Source organism: Aythya ferina, assembly GCF_964211825.1.
Source record: "Aythya ferina genome assembly, chromosome: 5".
In the NCBI taxonomy this organism is placed as follows: Eukaryota; Metazoa; Chordata; class Aves; order Anseriformes; family Anatidae; genus Aythya; species Aythya ferina.
The window spans coordinates 31,691,310-31,709,409 of record NC_140301.1 but is presented as its reverse complement, the minus strand read 5'-3'; the positions used below and the strand labels follow the sequence as shown (position 1 = coordinate 31,709,409).

The following is an 18,100-nucleotide window of genomic DNA, read 5'->3' as shown; positions in this document are numbered from 1 at the left end:
CACAGTTAGACACCCATGTAAAAATGGTGTATTTTCTATAAATGATTGACTTATTTTATGTTGGTACCAGAAAGTGAGTACTGTAGTCCACAGCAGCCCCTGCAATACAATTTTTTTTTTTTTTTTTCAGGGGCACACACTGGTAACGGTGTCAGTTGTGTGCTGTTGGAGAGGGATCAGTACCTGCAGCTCCTTCAGTTCTTCTGTAATAGCATCAATGTCCCTCAGAAGGCCCAGAATCTCCTGCATTGTATTCAGGGAGTGTTGTCGTTTTTGCAGCTGATCCAGAAGATCCTCCCATTGCTTTGAAATGCTGCTTTGCCTATAAGGGAAGGAGAGAAATGACTGACCTGCTTGGATCAAACGCTCTTGGCAGCATGCAAAAAAATTCCCTGGTGGAGGAGGATGGGCCACAACCACAAAATAGGTCAAAATGACTTTGTTATCTAATTAGTGTGGCCACGAGGAGAAATTCTGTCTAGCATATCAATTGTCATTGACTTTTTAAATTTAGAAATCGATGCTTATGGTTTCTCACACCTGACATTGCTTTTGTCTGATACAATGGAGAGGCTTGGAAAAAAAAAGTGCTTTTTAAATGGTTGCCTAAAGTAAAAATGTAATCTAAACCATGTCATAAGTCACAATCTCCTCTAAGGAGGAGTTTGCTTTACTCTTTTATAACTGTTTTTCTTAGTTTTCCCACTAGCTTCCGAATTTTTCTGATCTTGGAAAAGCAGTGAAAAACCAGAAGAAAAGTTATTTTTATAATATTTTTAACTAGTCCAAAATCAGGATATACCGATAATCAGAGAAGCCATAATTTCTCAAGACTTGAGAACTGGAGTCAGTTTGGGAAGATTGAACTAACCTCTGTCTCCTAAAACACAGACTAAAAACGAAATGTGTTGATTTGGAGAAAAAAAATAATAGTATACCCACAAATATTTTTTATGGAATATAGGATTTTTGGAAGAGCAAATATTGTCATATACTGGTGGAAAAACCTTAAAACCATTTTTCATTACAAATCAGTCTGAGATTTTGGGGGAGAGGAGGGGAGAAGAAAGCATTTATTTTATCTGCTGAAACTGTTCACAGGTAGAAGTTCCAGCCAGTTCTACCCATGAGGAGCAGAGCTATCATTCATAGCTATAATATGTCTTTCTCCTTCACACCACAAAAATTCAACGAATTTCAACCTTCACCATTACATGGTCTCATGACCAAAACTCACTTCTTCAGGATCTGATCTTTGCTGTGATAGTTCTCCTGGCTGATGACTCTGGCCATTTCAGCCAAAGCTGTGAAGCGTTCCCTCCTGGGAAGTACATCTGCCACAATGGCTTCCAGCTTCTTACTGGCAGCTTCCATCCTGTCTGCACTCTCTGGCCAGAAGTCCTGCTTCCCGATCACTTTCCTCATGTCTTCCAAGTAGGACTCACGTAGGGCTGCTTTCTTCAGGAACCTCTGGGCTAGCTGTTCTAGCTTCTCTAGCCTCAGCATCTCCTTCTGCAGTGCTTTTCCCCGGTTGTGCTCTGCCTTTTCCAGGATAATCCAGTGCTTTTCCACATCCTGCAGTGTCCTCCCCTCTGGGGGCAGGTATGGTCGTTGGTTGTTGGCTCTCTGCTTGGTCCTGATGTTGAAGAGATGAGCTTCAATCATGCCTTTCTCCTGATACTTGGGAGGTTTCTCCACAGTGCGGAAGGTCTTGAAGTTAGCCATGAGTAGCCACATCTCCTGAAGAGAGTTGGGGAAATGACGGTCATCCAGCTCAATCACCTTCTGTTTAATCCATTTCAGGAGGTCAGAGACCATCTGCTCATACAGAAGCTTCAAGTCATCTATCTCCTTTAGGAGGAACACAATCTGTAATGGGAACATAAATATACAAATCACATAAGAAGCAGAATAAAACAAGATGGGTAAGTAGAATGCAGCATCTTCTTCCAAATACTGCAATATGCGTCAGGGAGGTAACATTTAACAAGCAGATTGCCACAGTCATTGCATTTTTATAACAATCATAGAATGGTTTGGGTTGAAAGGGACCTTAATCTACTTCCCATCCCCTGCCATAGGCAGGGATGCCTTCCAGTAGTAGTAGGTATATCACCAAGGTGGTAATAGCTGTCATGCCTGAGGCCAGGTGAAATCCTAGAATGACCCCTTCCAATTTATCCAATGACACAGATAAATAAATATTATTTAACATCTTATTTCAGTCTTTATTTAAGAAAACGATAATTTTGGAATTAAGAACATGTGCATGGAGACTGTCAGCAGTTCCTATGTGTGCTGACCAGAAAGCAAGAATCCCATACTGAAGGTTCAGATTTTTTGTTTCACAATGGAACAGAATTAAGATCTTCTATAAAATTCTCTTTCATAAAAATAAAACAATCTTATTCTATCTGTCAATATCCAATCACCTCCTCTTAGGCTCAACCACCTTGTGTGGGGAAGACCATCTGACAAGATCTTGGTTCTCTCACATGTCAACAAGCAGCCTGTGGTCAAACAGGTCCTTCTCAATCTCTTCTGTTGGAGCTATTTTGCTTTATATAATTATCAGAGAAACAGAATTTATCATAGCTGAACAGGGGTTGGTAAAGATGTTAACTCCGATTCAACAGTAATTTTTCAAGTTCATGACATTTCTCTCTTTCGTCTGTGGTCTGGTTTGCATTTATCTCAACTTCAGGTAAATGCTATCCATGTAGCAAACATTAAATCCATAGTGAAATAAAAAGTGTTAGGAATAATTCACCCTTTCTTTCCATTTTACACATTTTTCCATCTTTGTATTTTTACTTTATATTTTTTTCTCACTCTAACTCAGTAGCCTCCCTGCAGGCATCAGGGCTAATGCTGAACAATGTCATCTGCCTCTGTCATCTGCCTGAGCCTGCCCACCCCAAGCAGGCAAATTAATAAAAGAGATGGCACTGAGCAAAGACCCATGCCTTGCAACTGGTAATCTGCTTTTACCTGACAGAAAATGCACTTGGCGATGAATAAACATCGCAGTGCTGGAAGAGGAGTAAAACAGCACCAACCTTGAGCGAAGGAAAAGTAGCCCATGGTGTCAGGGCTCCCTTCTGTATTTTCTGCCATCGTACCCAGTTCTTGCTGAAAGATCCCAGTAATTGCATGGTCACCTCACGTGGGTGGGAGAAAGCAGATTCATCTCCCCAGGGTGATTCTCTCCGCCATCCTGGTCACCCACTTAGCCTCAGCTCAAAGGCTTCCTTGACACATTCAGGCTTCCCTCCCCAATCCTATTAGTAAATTCAGAGCTGCATATTTGAAGGGACTAAGGACATGAGGAGATTACCATCTGCTTTGCTCTCCTTCTCTATGCTTGCGTGTGTAAAAAATGCAGGAAGACAGGAGAGCAATATTAGAGACAGACTAAAAATACTGAAAGAAACAGAAAAAAGTATATAAGCAGAAAGACAGAAAAGAATGAATATACCTATACAAAGTGGAAAAAAAAATGGAGCGCAACAAAAGCTAAAAAAGGACAGAGTAAAAAATATTATTGCTGTGTTTGTCCTTAGACATAATAACACATAAGAGACAAAATCTGTTAAGTCTAGCCAAAAAGCAGAGTTTCAGATGGAGTCCAGTCTAATCCCACTCTTCTCACTTATACCCTATCTTTGTTTAATTAAATTCAAAGTCTGGCTCCCATCTCAAACTTCTCTAGAGAACATCACTGTTACTGATACATATTTCAGGATTATCTTATTCTTGTTCCACACCACTTAGACGAGCAAGCTCTGCTTCACTAAAGGTTTTTGCCTTGTCACCACCAGGGATGTCCCAGTTTTGCGCCTCCCACTGAGCAAGATATTCCCCCTTAACTGTACAGGAAGTTAGTTAAGTCCAGTTATATGTGTAGGCCCCAACCTGAGTGTACAAGTTTTCTGTGGGCTGTTTGTATATTTGAAAAAACAAAACAAACAAACAAACAAAGGTAGGAAGAAATTCTGAAGGTGGAAAAGAAATTATCTCCTAGGAAACTGATCTTCAATGAACAATAACAATATTTTGGCCAAGATCTACTCAAACTTCCTTCAGTTTTCCATTAGCAGGATGCAAGTGGTTTTAATGTAACTCATAGTCCTATGTAAGACTAAATGTATAATGAAACTGATTAAAATATATATACATATTTTAGCTGTGGTTTGCTTTTTTTTTTTTTTTTTTCCCCCTAGGAGATTTCTCCCTTCTTTTGTGCTTGCTCATTTTTTACCTCTTTCTTTGCGCTTTGGACCTGACTAAGGAGTTAGGAAGAAAGGATGAGAATTTTCACAGGAAATAGAAATTCAGGGTATTCTCACAGAATAAGGAATCATCTTTCCTATTAAATTAGAAAATTCTTGACTGACTCTGCTTTTGTCTAGCTGTAATTCTCCCAAGATTAGTGAGATTTATATGGCTTCAGGTGCGTTAGAGGCACAACAGCTCTCAAACAAACGGTGAAGTCAAAAACGGGATCCATTTCCAGTGAGATAATTTCAATTCCTTTAGAAATCAGAGCCTACAGATGCTCCTCATGATTCAAGTGACAATAGAAGGTCTTTGAAATGGCTATGCAATTTGATTCAGTTCAAATTATCCTGAAGCTGAGCTTGCAGTAAAAAAACATTTCCAACACATATACAACTCTATGTATTTCGCTTTTAATTTCTGAAGATAGAAATGCACTTACTTTGGCAAGTCGCTTTTGGATTGTCTGGCCTTGTTTCATTCTGGAGAAGTAGTGGTAATAGAGTGACACATAAGTCATGATGGATCTCTCATCTGGATAGGGTACTGCCACGTCCTCAGCATCAAGCAGTTTGCTGATCCCTAACACTTTCTCAGCAACGTTGAAAGCATTGTTCAGGTTTTTGATGGGTTGGTCCTGCCGCAGTGAGCTATACTGGATAAGATCAGGCCTGGGGATGGAGAAGAACAGAGAGAGAAGAGAGATTTGTTTGCTTTAAGTTATTTCAGACAATAAGCCATAAACTGTTTATTAGACTAAGGAATGTGATAGAAATGCTGAAATTAATCTGTCTGACCCTAAGCTTTATTAAGGAGAATCATATCTCATCTACACAGCAGGAAAAAATTTCTCCTTTATGAAACTGAAATACCACTCCCAGCAAATCTCTGACCTTCACTTATTTCTCATGCTCACTGATGGGTGAAAAACAATGCCCACTAGACTAGCAATTCTGAACAGGGAGATGACTCCCAGCTGGGTAAGTTTCAGAGAAACAACATGGCATTCTGTTAGAAGATGGAGCAGAACTGTTAGTGAAAAGCAGTTTTAAACTAAAATTAAAAAAAAAAAAAAAAAGGAAAAAGAAAGAAAAAAAAAGGTAGATTTAGATTAGATATTAAGAAGAAATTCTTTATTATGAGGGTGGTGAGGCACTGGAACAGGTTGTCCAGAGAAGCTGTGGAAGCATTTAAGGCCAGGTTGGATGGGGCCTTGGGCAACATGGTCTAGTGGGAGGTGTGGTAGGATGGTTGCCACGTGACAGGGTGGTTGGAATTATACAATCTTTAAGGTCCCTTCGAAGTTATACAATAAAAACAGTCTCTAAAATAACAACTTTTGAAAATGAGCAATGTGAGTGGGCAACATTGTTCAGAAGTGTGTTATTCCCTTAGAAATTCTATTTCACTTCCATCAAAATAAGCAGCCAATCAGGAGCTTTTGGTCCTTCCTTCCTCCCTCCTTCCCTCAGAGGCAGTGTATTTGCTTTAAAAAAAAGAGTTTTCAGTGAGTAAGGGCAAGGAGAGAATTTTACACTTTCTTGACAAATACATATAATACAGACAGTTGTCCCTTCAGACAACTTGTGCCAGAACAAGACACAAAGAACAAATCATCTTGAACTCAGATTTTACCTGTGGGCATGAATGAGCGCATTGAAGGCCAACCCATCGCTCCAGCTTTTAGAGAAGTCCTTCACATTTACATTGGGATAGCTGGCAGTTTTATGCTGACACCAGATTAGTAAGGCTTCATTGGCGAAGAGATGATCAGCTCTGCCTCCAAATTCTTCCTGTGAAGACAACAGGGAAAAGAAAATCAGTTTGAACAATATATGGAAGTGGCATCAGTGGTTTTACTCTTACATTTCCAACAAAGGTCACTTTGTATTACTTCTGTCCTACTTGGAAATCCCCTCTAACAGTCATGACTTCCAGACTGTAACTGACATGAGGGTAGAATGATTTAAAATGAAAGTAGGAGTTTTCTATCAAAGGAAAAGTTAATTGAGTGAACTCCTAAATTATAATGTAAAATGAAGGTATTTAATTTTATTTTTTTATTCTTCTGTAAGGTTTGTAAAAGTCAAATAAAAAGCAAGACAGAGTTTATTTTCTTTCTTAGCTTTGATTGGAAATTCAGAAAAAAATAATGTATTCAGATCTATTAGAAATCATTAACTTTGATTTCACAATGTCTTCATAGGATTTTATCTCTCATGTACTTAAGAGTACATGTTAAATAACTACTTTTTCTTAAAAAGAATAAAACAGTAATAATTTTCCTGAGAGAAAGAGAAAAGGACCAGCCCCAAGCTCATATATAGACGTAACTGTCATCAGATAAATTCTTTCTGGAGTCAAATCCAGTAAAAAGTGAAATCCAGTGAAAATTGTACCCAATTTTCACAAATGAGTGATGAACATGAATATCCTATATATCTCCAAGTTAGTTTTCTGCCTCTTTGAGAAACTGAAATAGATTCAATTATTTTTACAAATTGCTGGCAAGTAAGTGGGTAATATTATAAGATCTGCATGATCAAAATGAACAAGAAACATCATCAAAATAGTCCTTTCCGGCCTTAAGCTCTACAAAGTTTCTGCATTACTCTAACCAGACAAAAAAGATGAAGACCTTGTTTTACCTTGTCAAGTCTGATAGATGAAATTTGAAATCGAAGTATAATGATCCAGATGAGTCCCAGGATTAAGGTTCTGTCACCATCTACAATATTCTCAGGACCGATTACTTTCACTTGTACCTAATAATAAACCAATATCTGTTAGGCATTGAACTAAGCACAGCTGGAATATGTAAAACTACTGCAATGACTTGCTGAAGCTGTTCAAATCAGAGCTCTGAATTCCCAATTTTTACACCAGGTAGCTTTGTGTTTAACGATGTTTGCTCTGCCCCAACATCTGGGAAAACATAACATTTACTTTAAAAAGTAAATAATGAAATATTTTAAGTTGACTGAGAAGAAAAAGGCTGCTGAGAAATATTTTAAATATATTCAGAAATTGCAGACAGGTGACCAAGAATTACTCAAGCTTCAGAGAATTATCTGAGTTCAGTAGGGACTATTTTGAGAAGCTGCCCAAGTATGAGACCAGTCACCGTCTTTGCTAGAGGAACAAAAATGTTCATTGGTTGCTTTGTTCCACTCTTTACAGCCCGCAACTCTCCTTCACTTACCAGGGAAATAAGGTTTGGACTTTTGGGATAAAACAGCTTCTATTTCTAAAACCCCAATAAATACATAATAATAACAGAAGAAAAGTGATGTAATTATATGAGTAAAACAGATAGTTTCACTAGCACAGTAAACTCCTCCTTGTCCCCTGTGGCTTTGTGTTTCCTATGACTTTTTCTCCCAGCAGCCCTGGTCTCCTTCTTACAGTCACATATTCTTATTTGCCAGTCCATTTTCTTCTTGTCTTATAGCTTTCCACTATTCAATATTAAAACTGGTCCACATTCTTTTCACATGGCTAATACTTCCATCAGAAAATGTGAGTCTGAGAAAATACATCTTTTCTAATGTGAAAATGAATATTTGTATGTATTTTTCCCAGTTTTCTTATGAGAAGTTTAAAATCTGCATTTCAAAATGTAATACATTTCCATTTAGGAGTGACTTGTTTTGGAGGAACTCTAGATATTTCTAAGTCACGTTACTCATACAACTAAAAATCTGATGACATTTTTTTCTTTTAATAAAACCTGGCCTGTATTCAAAGAACATTCTGTATTAGAGAAGGAAATAAATATGAACATTAGACTAATTAGTAACACGTGTAAACTTTTGTCATCTATAATATCAATATCAGTATCAACTTACCTTAGATTTAAGAAATGTAATGGCTTTGCTGTTGTTCTCTAGAAAATGCACTCTCATCTTTCCCCGGTTTGGTTTGGGCAAAGTTTCTCCAGAAAGCAACTCCAGGAGTTTCATGAGATAGATGCCATCCTTGAGGTCTATGTAAATATTTTCTATCTCAACATTTACCTGAAAAGACCAGTCACACAATATCAACTCTGGCTGCACATTTGGCCCACATAATCTCAACTTTTAATAATAAACAAACAACATCTTGTTGTTTCACCAAGTCTGCTGTGTGTCACTGCATATACGTGAAGGATAGATAAGTGGTGGCTCTTAATTCACAAAACAATGGATTTGCAGAAGGACTGACATTATTTCTGAAAGTAGGCTGAAGTAAAAAAACAAAAACAAAAACAAAGACAAACAAAAAAAAACAACACAAAGCAAAACAAACCAACCAAACAAACAAACCAAAACCAACAAACTAAACCAAAACACAATTGAGCAAATAAAAAAAAAGCAGATTTTGAAAAATACTAAAAAGTTCATAATTTTATAAATTAAACATTTTGAAGTGCTGACATTTTTTGTTTCAATTGAAATGAATACTTTCAGCTTTTTATTCTGAGCAATGCATTTCATTTCAAATTTGAGCTAATAATCCCCAAACTAAGTGAAGCAGAATAAAGGAAATCAGAAGATATAACAGGTTTGCTTTATTCTATGACTCATATTACAATCCATAATCTTAATAGTCTGTTAATACCTGCTTAAATCCGCACTACCACCTCAAGTCTCTATATTTAGCGTCTCACACTTGGCACAATTACTAAGCAAAATAATAAGATCTCGTATAAAAATGTATTTCATTGCTACCAGTAGTAAGGTCACCCAATGCTTAGGTGATACAACATGACATCATGTGTACTCTGATCTAACAAGAGCTTGCCTTGGGCGTTCCCTTTTGGCTTCATGCCACTAGCCATCAAGAAGTGACATTAAAACCATGCCACACACCCAGCAATAACTTACTGTGATTCTGAAATCACGGTAAATAATCTTTTCATCTCCCCCAAAAAAAGAGCGAGAGAGAAAATATTTCTGAAGTTTAGTAATTTTTTTTTTTTTTTTTTTTTTCAAATTCAGAGCAGTTAGATGTAAGGGAAATAAGAGATGAGTAACATAGAGATGTATATCACTCTTGGCCAATTACCAATCAGTTGAACAGATTTTTTTTTTCTTTTTTTTTTTTTTCCAGAAATCACTGCAAGTGTAAAAGCAGCTTAGAGAGACTTTAAAAAGTCTATACTTTGTGTGGAACAAGAACTGACAACTTTCTCTGACTATCTCCATAAAGAACTCCCTGTTTAGCTGCCATCTTTACTTTTTTTTTTCTATATTAAATAATCTTAAAATTCTGCCTGTGGTATATTACCATAACAAAAGTTAAAGCTGTTATATTCTGTGGCACTTCTATTCATGAAGAATAGTTCCACTTTAATTTATGTCTTCCTATACCTCCTTTATGCCACACTCAGCAACAGTTGTAGTAGCTTTGTTGCATGTCTCCACAAAAAAAATAAATCACAGAATGCTTAAAAAATTCAGTCCAGTACTATTCTTAACACCAGACTTGAAGTAGTCAACAGTGTGACTGAGAATACTACAGTGTCCTGTAGTATGACCCTATCAAGGATCATTAAAGTGTGTGTTGACGAGGTTACTACATTGCTGAGAAGACCTTGATAAGCTCTCAGTTTCTGCATCACTTCTTACCGTATATGGTTTGCAAAGCTCTCACAGAATTTTCTTTGCATGCTTTTATGATACACAGTCAAGTACTGTGCAGGAAGTTATGACTGACATTTTAATCTTTGAACTTGAACATGTTTTTAAAATTACAAAATATATACATCAATTTTTAGCTATATAGAAATAATTTCCTACATCATAAAAGCTTAATTTTCTGCAGGTAGCAAAACAAGAACATGTTTTGCAGTTCCTTTCTCAGAATAAGAAGAAAAATATTTTAAAAGTTTGTTGTGCTCTAAGGCTGCCTTTGCACAAATCAACAAGTTAAAACATTACACTGAAAAAAAATGCATCAAATAATACTGAAACATTGTACAATAGTCATAAGCTAGAATGGCTAAAAGAGGCCCGGTCCTGCTTGGTGTCTCCAATGTCCATTTTCATTAATATCAACAATGGACTCTAGAAAAGTGTATTGTTCTCGGATGATGATTCCATACTGTGACATAGCTACGTTGTTTGTGCCTGAAATTAGTTAATCTGCAGTAAATCTGGTGATTTTTGGAATATGTTGGATTACCTTGCACACATACAAGTAAACTATATGCTACCTCTGATGCTTTCTGGAAGTGCTTTCTTTTTTACTTACAGAAAGCACACTGATCTGTAATTGCACAGTCCTATTTCTGAAGCTGCTAGACCTAAAGTAACTTTTTCAGAACTGAGCAGCAGCTCAGGCTGGACTGACCTCTATGCAGAAGTCTCAGGCAGCACAGAAACTCCTTAAATTTTGTTTAGTCAATTTAAAATGAGGTATTGTTTAGGGAAATCCAAACATTTGTAGATACTTAACTTTTCAGAAGAACAAGAACAAATAAAGATCTTCCTCTGGGAAGATCAGCCAGATAAACTGTGTGTCACAAAAGTGACATCATTCATAGAATGGCTTAGGTTGGAAGGGACCTTTAAGATCATCTAGTTACAACCCCCCTGCCATAGGCAGGGATGCTACCCACTAGATCAGGTTAGCCAAGGCCCCATCCAACCTGGTCCTGAAAACCTCCAGGGATGGAGCATTCACAACTTCTCTTGCCAACATATTCCAGTGCCTCGCGATCCTTATAGTGAAAAATTTCTTCTTAGCGTCTAATCTAAATCTATCCTCTTTTAGTCTAAGACCATTTTGGGTCTTAATAGGTCATTACAGGTTTATAGGTATACAGTCTACAGAAGTAAACTTGAATTTCAGGGAAGACAGGTAGCGTGGACAATGAAGATGGATGTGAGGTGGAAGATAAAGGCTGAAGCACTCTGGTTAGTCAAAGCCTTTCTTGCTTGTGTACATGTGTAATGGTGACACTAAGGAAGGGTATGCAAAAATAAGATAAAACTACAGTGGGTGAAATAATTAAAAACAAACAAGCAAACACACACACGCACAAACACGAGAAAAGCATAGAAGCATAGTAGCTACTTACGTTATTCCTGAAGAAGACATTGTTCATCCAGTTGGTGAAGGTTTTCTTTTGCATGAACATACGCTGCTCCTGCAGCTTCTTGATGTGATCCTTTTCATATTCACTATCCATGGTGGCCTAGGAAGTCAGAAACTCCAGTGAGGTGGTCAGTACTGAAGAGATCTGCCTGGCCAGCTACAAACAACAATAATGTGCCCAATACATATACAGGGAACCTAGCCCTGACAGGTACAAGATTCAATACCACACCCAGCATAATACCTTAATTTCCTCTTGCTTGTACTTTGCACTTTATTTTCACCCAACTTTATTTTTACTTACTAGAGTTCTCCCTTTTGGAATGCATCTCTACTTTCTGGATGAAAATGAGATGTATTTACGCAGCTTTCCCTTTTTCTTTCAGTCTCTCCCCAGCCACTTGATCCCATAAGAAGCACCATGATCTGAAAGTCATTAGTACCTTCCTGGAGCGTGCAGAAAGCATATGACTGAGAATTGATCTTAGACCCTGTTAGAAAAGAGGGATCTGCAAATCACCTAAAGCACTGCTTGAAAGTATGTTACGCTCTTGGAGGACTGGCAGGCATGCTGTTGGCTTTCAGATCACAGTATTCTAGAAGAGATCAAGTAGTTGTTCTGAAAAGAAATAGAACCAACTTGTTTTTTTCCTCTTAAAAGTTCAATTTTTGCATGTCTTTCATTGAAAGGATGGTGACACAGGTACGTAATCACACTGACAGGCCCTGGGTCAGGAGTTAGGGATTATTATTGCTCTTCCCCAGGCTGTCACAGACTTGTCTGCCACATCCATATCACTGAAAAAATTCACCACAGCACCCAAGCTGAATATTCAGGAAGATTAGAAAGTGCAGGACTTTTCCCTTTTAGAGTCTGTAATGCAATACGCCAGATTTCAGCTTAACTGAACAACTCAGTCAGAGTTGTTTTGTTTACGGGGTGAATCTGTAACAGTGGTGACCTCACTGTTAAGAAGTCATTGCAAAAAATCAGTCCAAGACCCATAGATACAGACATCTTTTGTGACCATATGCCACTAATCTCCTTGGACTAATGGCATAATTATAATATTACCTGGATATCAATCTAGCTGCAAAACCAAGAAACCTGCTGTAACGGTGGAAGAGGAGAGACGTGTCTGCTGCTGTCACCCCACTGCAAAGAGAGAAGGGAATGAAAAATTAAAACCTGTGACAAACTGCGAAGAGTGACCTGCTTCCCTGAGGTTCTGTATATGCTTTGCAGAGACCCAGTTCTGAGCTGCTCTGTGTCCTTTTAATTCATAAAATATAAAATACTGAAAAAACATCATTTGCCCTACTGTAAGCAGACCTCAACAGGGAAATAACAGCACCACAGAAAATAGGAAAGCTGCCTGCATGATAGTTTTCCATGCTCAAATAAATGTGAAGAACTTAGCAATTTTACAAGATGGAAAGTTGTGGGAAGTGCAGACAATTTTTCTTTTTCTCCTTTCTTAACCCCCATTGCTTGACTTCTCAGAACAAGGACTGCATTGAAGCCTGGCAGTTTAGCAGCAACACCATATGACCGTAGAGGAAAGCCTTATGAAAGGAAGAACTTCGCAAACTTTAAAATGGAACTATAAAGAAGATCCTCACAATACTCTCTGATCCTTTGGGCTAGTTCCGCACAGCCCACCTTCTCCAATGGGAGAGCAGATATGCAAAGAATTGCCTTTCCGTGTCCATGGGGTGATATTAACCCACCCCCACATAATAAACCTACATAATAATACCATTTCTGAATTTCCCAAATGGTTCTCAAAATCTTTGTGATCTCCTTTTTTTTTCATAAAAGAGTTGTTACCCAGGCTTTGCAGTTACCCTGGACAATGACTGAACAGATTTCATTTAGGTGGAAAGGAAACTTACTTGTTCAGCTACTGACCTATAAGACAGTTCACCTGTTTTATTAAATTCTGTTATAAATGCTCCCAACATCGGTAAATATTTACGTGAAGACAGATCTATAATAGAATATCTGTGTTTGCCAGATATAAAGGCAGTGCTAAAAACTAAATCTAACTGTAATGATACATTATAAGAAAAAAAGATCAAAGAATGTACAAAAAGTCTGGACTTACTGAGGTTTGGAGGAACGTCTTTCTCACATTCGGCAGTTGGTCATTCTGGAGAATGACTTTCAGTTCTAGATCCACTTGTACTCTTACATTCAGCTCAGTGTTGTCATGCAAAGTGACCTTTGCATTCAGGAACGGAGACCAAGTATTTATGATCTCCTTACGAACCTTTCACCTGATCTGAAGGAAATAACCTGTTAGAACCCAATGAGTAAAGCTTGTCCCAGGCTTTAGATTATTTCTGAGCACAAGAATTGGATAAGAACAGAACCAAAATTGCTAATAACATAGTGAAAATAGTCATCCACCATGTTGATGCTTTGGTAAAAAACATCTAGTCTTTCACAGTTTCATTGAAAGCTCTGATCACAAGCCACTTTTCTAAATGAATTCTTGCCTGGGAAATTGAACCTGACAATGAAGTCTGAAAATGAAAGCACAGAAAAAGGTACAAAGAACAGAGCAATTCCCAAGTGGTTTATATGGGCTAAAGCAAACAAGAAGGTGAAATTGTGAAGAGTTATGAATTTGCCAGTCACCCCTTTGAGGAAGTTCATGTGCACAGTTACCTGTTGCTGGCAGGGCAAACTGGGAGCAAACTAGCTGCACAAAGAGATGCTTGTAAAGTTTCCTACTGATGGACTTTACCACAAGTAACAACAGGGAAAATGGTTCCAGTAAATGAGTCCTTGCTGTCACAGACAAGGTTGCACAAGCACAGGACACATTAACCTGACATTATTGCTGGGAACTGAAGGGTTGCTGTTGGGGATCACAGCTAGAAAATGGGCAGGCATCTGAAATCAGAAGCTGTAACTGAAGATGTCCAGCTGAGATGAGGTATGGGAATATCAGCCTTTTCCCTTCTGGCAAGCGTAATTTTGTTAGCATCCAAAGCAAGGGCAGGAAACACATAAGAATTAACAAACAAGCCCCCCAAAACTCAGTACAGATAAAACCTGATCAACAAAAGCCATATCTTCATACATAGCCTAGAGAAATGGTGTACACAGTGTCACTTAAATCAGCTAAAAATAAAAATGGAATGCATATATTATAGGTATTATTCAAAATATTCCTTACAAATTTCTGGACTTCTCTTTACCAGCCAGTTAATACAATCTCATTCTCATTAACCATTAAATAGGAATAGGATCACAGGAGAAAGAGGATATAAATTTAACAGCTGTTTCCATCTCTTCTGTAAGCTCATTGCCTGGTTATAATTTTGCATTTCTCTTTTCTGTTTTGCTTTCAGTTACACCTATGTTCTTGTAAAGGTTAGGCTACAAGCTTAAGCCTGGTAGAGGCTGGCCAGGTTCTCTGTGTTGAGAAAATGTCTGGTCCTTGCTCTTGTCAAATAGAAGGCAGAGAACCCATAGGTGAATGTTTGGATGCAGACATTTCTCCCCATTGCAAGTTAATTATTATCTAATGATTAAACGTGTGAAATGCTGGCTTTGCTTTTTATGACAAGACAAGGCAAGACAATCAAAGATCTGCTATAAAATTTCACTAACTCCTGACTTTCCATTCTCGCTCTCTCTTTCTCCACACACAGTTCAGAGTTAAAATGGTGGACATTTACACAACAATGATAAAGCCTTTTCCTCAGTTATTTATATCCTAACAAGGTAAGAGAAAGGGTACAAAGATGTTTGTGTGCAGTTCCTGGAGGGACAGATGAAGAGGGACAGGCCAAGGGCAGCTCAAGTGCAGGCCACGTTTGAGGTGGAGGTGGGGGAGCACTCACTGTTGGAACATGTGGCATTTTCTTCATTACTCAAATGGGCTCATTCCTAAAAAGAAACAAACAAAAAATCAACCCTTTAGACTAATTATGAGCCTCTCTTGCTGCCTTTGCAGTGGAGTGAAGCCTTGCTACTGAACCCAGGAAGAAGGACAGGGGCCCAAAGCCTTGCCCTATTTTGAGTGTTTTCCATGTTGGCAGAAACATTTCCTTGTTTCTTAAAAGGAAGTGCCCTGATGCGAGATTCCCTTCTGGAAAGCAGCAGCAGCTTTCCAGAAGACATAAGACGTTAGTTTTTTTCAGCACCCTTTGTTTTCTGCCCATGATCTTGTTCTGCTTAAGACAGAAGAGGAGACCATGAAGATCAAACAGACCTCACACGGAAGCAGCATCGCTTGCAGCCCCAAGGCTCCTCAGTCTCCAGCCCTACCCCACTACTGCCCCACTTCTGGCACCACTGTCTAAAACACAGAGGGATGAGAAACTTCCTTTTGACCTATCTGAAAGTTCATTCGCTTTTTGAAATATAGTCTTCCTCCATGCCCCACAAGCCATCTGCCAATTCTCAGTCCCTCTCCGAGAGGGGGACAAATGTTTAAACCCCCATTGCAAAAGCGACCGTCACAGGGTTGCAGGCATGGAGTTCACTGCTTCCACTCCCACCCCTGACCCAAGCCTGTTTGCCATGAGGACAGACATATGGACAGCAGAGTCCCAAGCCTGCAGACACCTCCTGAGCTCTGTTTCCCAGACGGCAGCTTTGGCTTCCCAGCACCACTGTCCATGTCCACTGGGATGAAGGATTCTGCTGGGGTCTGGGCTGGAGGGAAATACATCGGCATAGGTGAGTACAGATGCCTTAGTGTGCTCATGTGTCCCTACATAAGGTCATTCACAGCTGAGTCCTGTGACCAAATAAGCCTGTCAGTGTACCAGGCTCTCAGCAGTCCACTGAAGACTTGAGCTTGTTCACTTGGCTGAGATGAAAGGTATGGCTCAGCCTGTCACCCTCCATCAGACATGCTTTGAGTACACATGTCCCTGAGGACATGTGAAAAATCCCATTTGAGATCCACTGAGGAGAAGGTTCCCCAAATCTCAAAGAAAATAAGTACAAACACGTGTGGAGGACTATGACAGCTCGGCCCTCTGCCCCCCACAGCGTCTCAAGCAATGTTGCTCCCACATGTAAAAATCTCCACACAACAAACATCTGGGCCTTGACTGTGGAGCAGGAAGGGAGCCCTCAGGCCAGCCTAGCAGACCACAGTGTGGTAAGTAAGTGCAAGCAGGAGCCAGAAGCCCGCTGCACCCAGGCAGCCCTCCCCTTGCCAAGGCACATGGGGGAACAGGGATGGTTTCTTACCACTGCCCCCACACAGTTGCACTGTCTCTTCTAAAGACAAATACACAATACGCTGCTTTCATATATTCCATTTCTTTCTGAAGAACCATCAGGAGCATGTATTTGCAGCATAGGTGGAAAGAGAAGAACAATCCCAACTCTCCTCATGTCTACCGTGAGAGCCTCGCCTGCTGCCTGGCATGACTTTAACGCACGGCCACCCAAGAGGCTTGGAGATGGCCCAGCAATGCTCCAGCCCACAGCTGAAATTCATCCCTGTTGAGGCAGTGTAGACACTAGTGGTATGCACTGTGAACCCAGAGTATTTCCTGACTACGTCTTGAATTACCACAAAGAGCTACTTTTTGGACACCAAGAACACTAGAGGAAGCAATTATTGCAAGAAGCTGCTCGCTTATTTGGGATATCAAGGCTGAGGAAAAGATACAGAGTTAGTCAAAAGCAGCATAGGAGAGGCGCGAGTCCATACAGCTTCTCTGTTTTTACAGGCCTCTCAGCTGAACTTACAGGCCTCTTGGCTGAACCTAAATAGCCAAATATTTCTCCCAGCTCCTCTCTGCACGGGGCACCAACTCACTGGTCCCTGGAGTGCCCCCCTGCCGTCCCCACCTACCTGCCTTCCTGTGTTGCTGCCACCGGCTGCCCCACGTGCCACCCACCCGCGGGCAGGGCCCCCGCGGATGGAGCCCCAGCTTCTCCGAAAGCTGAGCTTCGCCTGCAGGGATCTAAACCGACATCCCAGGATGCAGGCTTATTATAAGCCTCAGCCTCCCCATGCTCTAGTCTAAACTAGAAGTGGCTTTTCTTTTTTGAATAGTTGGCTAGAGGCTACATGACATCAACGGGGAGCAGAACTCAAGCAGAACAGTCGAATTACATCATCTGTAGGAACTGGAGCCCCTTGCTGCATTTGAAAAAGAGGACAGCTTAAAGCAAAATCAGATGGATTTATTTTTCCTGGCATGAAGAAATTCAGTCATCTTTTTGAAAGAGAGAAAATATACATTTGCTTGTTTAGTCATGAATTAAAGGCATTTTCTCCTTGGAGCTGTTTATATTATCTTGAAATTTTCCTTCTGTTTCTGAACCTCAAACAGTTAACATAAGAGCTTCAAAGGCTTTGTGGGATGTGCACATGGGACAGACGACTTTAATTCTCTTTCCATTTCACACAAACATAGATAAAGGGTTTCAAGTGACAGAATAACCTTAACTTTTTGAACATACTTAAAATGATCTTAGAAGTCTCTGTGTTGGTAATCCCAGATCTGAGTAGTACATTTTTATCCTTGTGGTTCAGATTTTTCCATTGTTACTCATTGCTACTATGGAAGACCACTGCAGGAAGAATGGCAAAAATTCTTCCCCTTTACAGCTCTATTTTAGGGGTCTATTTATATATTGGAGTGGTAAAGCATTTAGCAATGAAACAAAATTGTGAGCTGTATGTGCAGATTGGTGCTTACCAACGTTAGTGCCAGAGTACTGCATCCTACTCACAGGAATGGATTATGTCATGGT

General features: G+C 39.5%; 1 protein-coding gene across 1 annotated transcript in view; it reads right to left on the bottom strand.

Annotated features, from left to right (window-relative positions):
- Nucleotides 1-13,609, bottom strand: part of SPTBN5 (spectrin beta, non-erythrocytic 5) — a 98,448-nt gene extending 84,839 nt beyond the window's left edge. The window contains exons 1-9 of the mRNA XM_084520933.1: nt 13,467-13,609; nt 12,434-12,514; nt 11,342-11,458; nt 8,127-8,294; nt 6,927-7,043; nt 5,914-6,071; nt 4,721-4,949; nt 1,238-1,869; nt 184-322 (exon numbers count right to left, since the gene is read on the bottom strand). Of these exons, the coding sequence (XP_084377059.1) occupies nt 184-322; nt 1,238-1,869; nt 4,721-4,949; nt 5,914-6,071; nt 6,927-7,043; nt 8,127-8,294; nt 11,342-11,452 (1,554 nt within the window). The 5' untranslated portion in view covers nt 11,453-11,458; nt 12,434-12,514; nt 13,467-13,609. The remainder of the gene's footprint in view (nt 1-183; nt 323-1,237; nt 1,870-4,720; nt 4,950-5,913; nt 6,072-6,926; nt 7,044-8,126; nt 8,295-11,341; nt 11,459-12,433; nt 12,515-13,466) is intronic.
- Between the last annotated feature and the right edge of the window lie 4,491 nt (nt 13,610-18,100).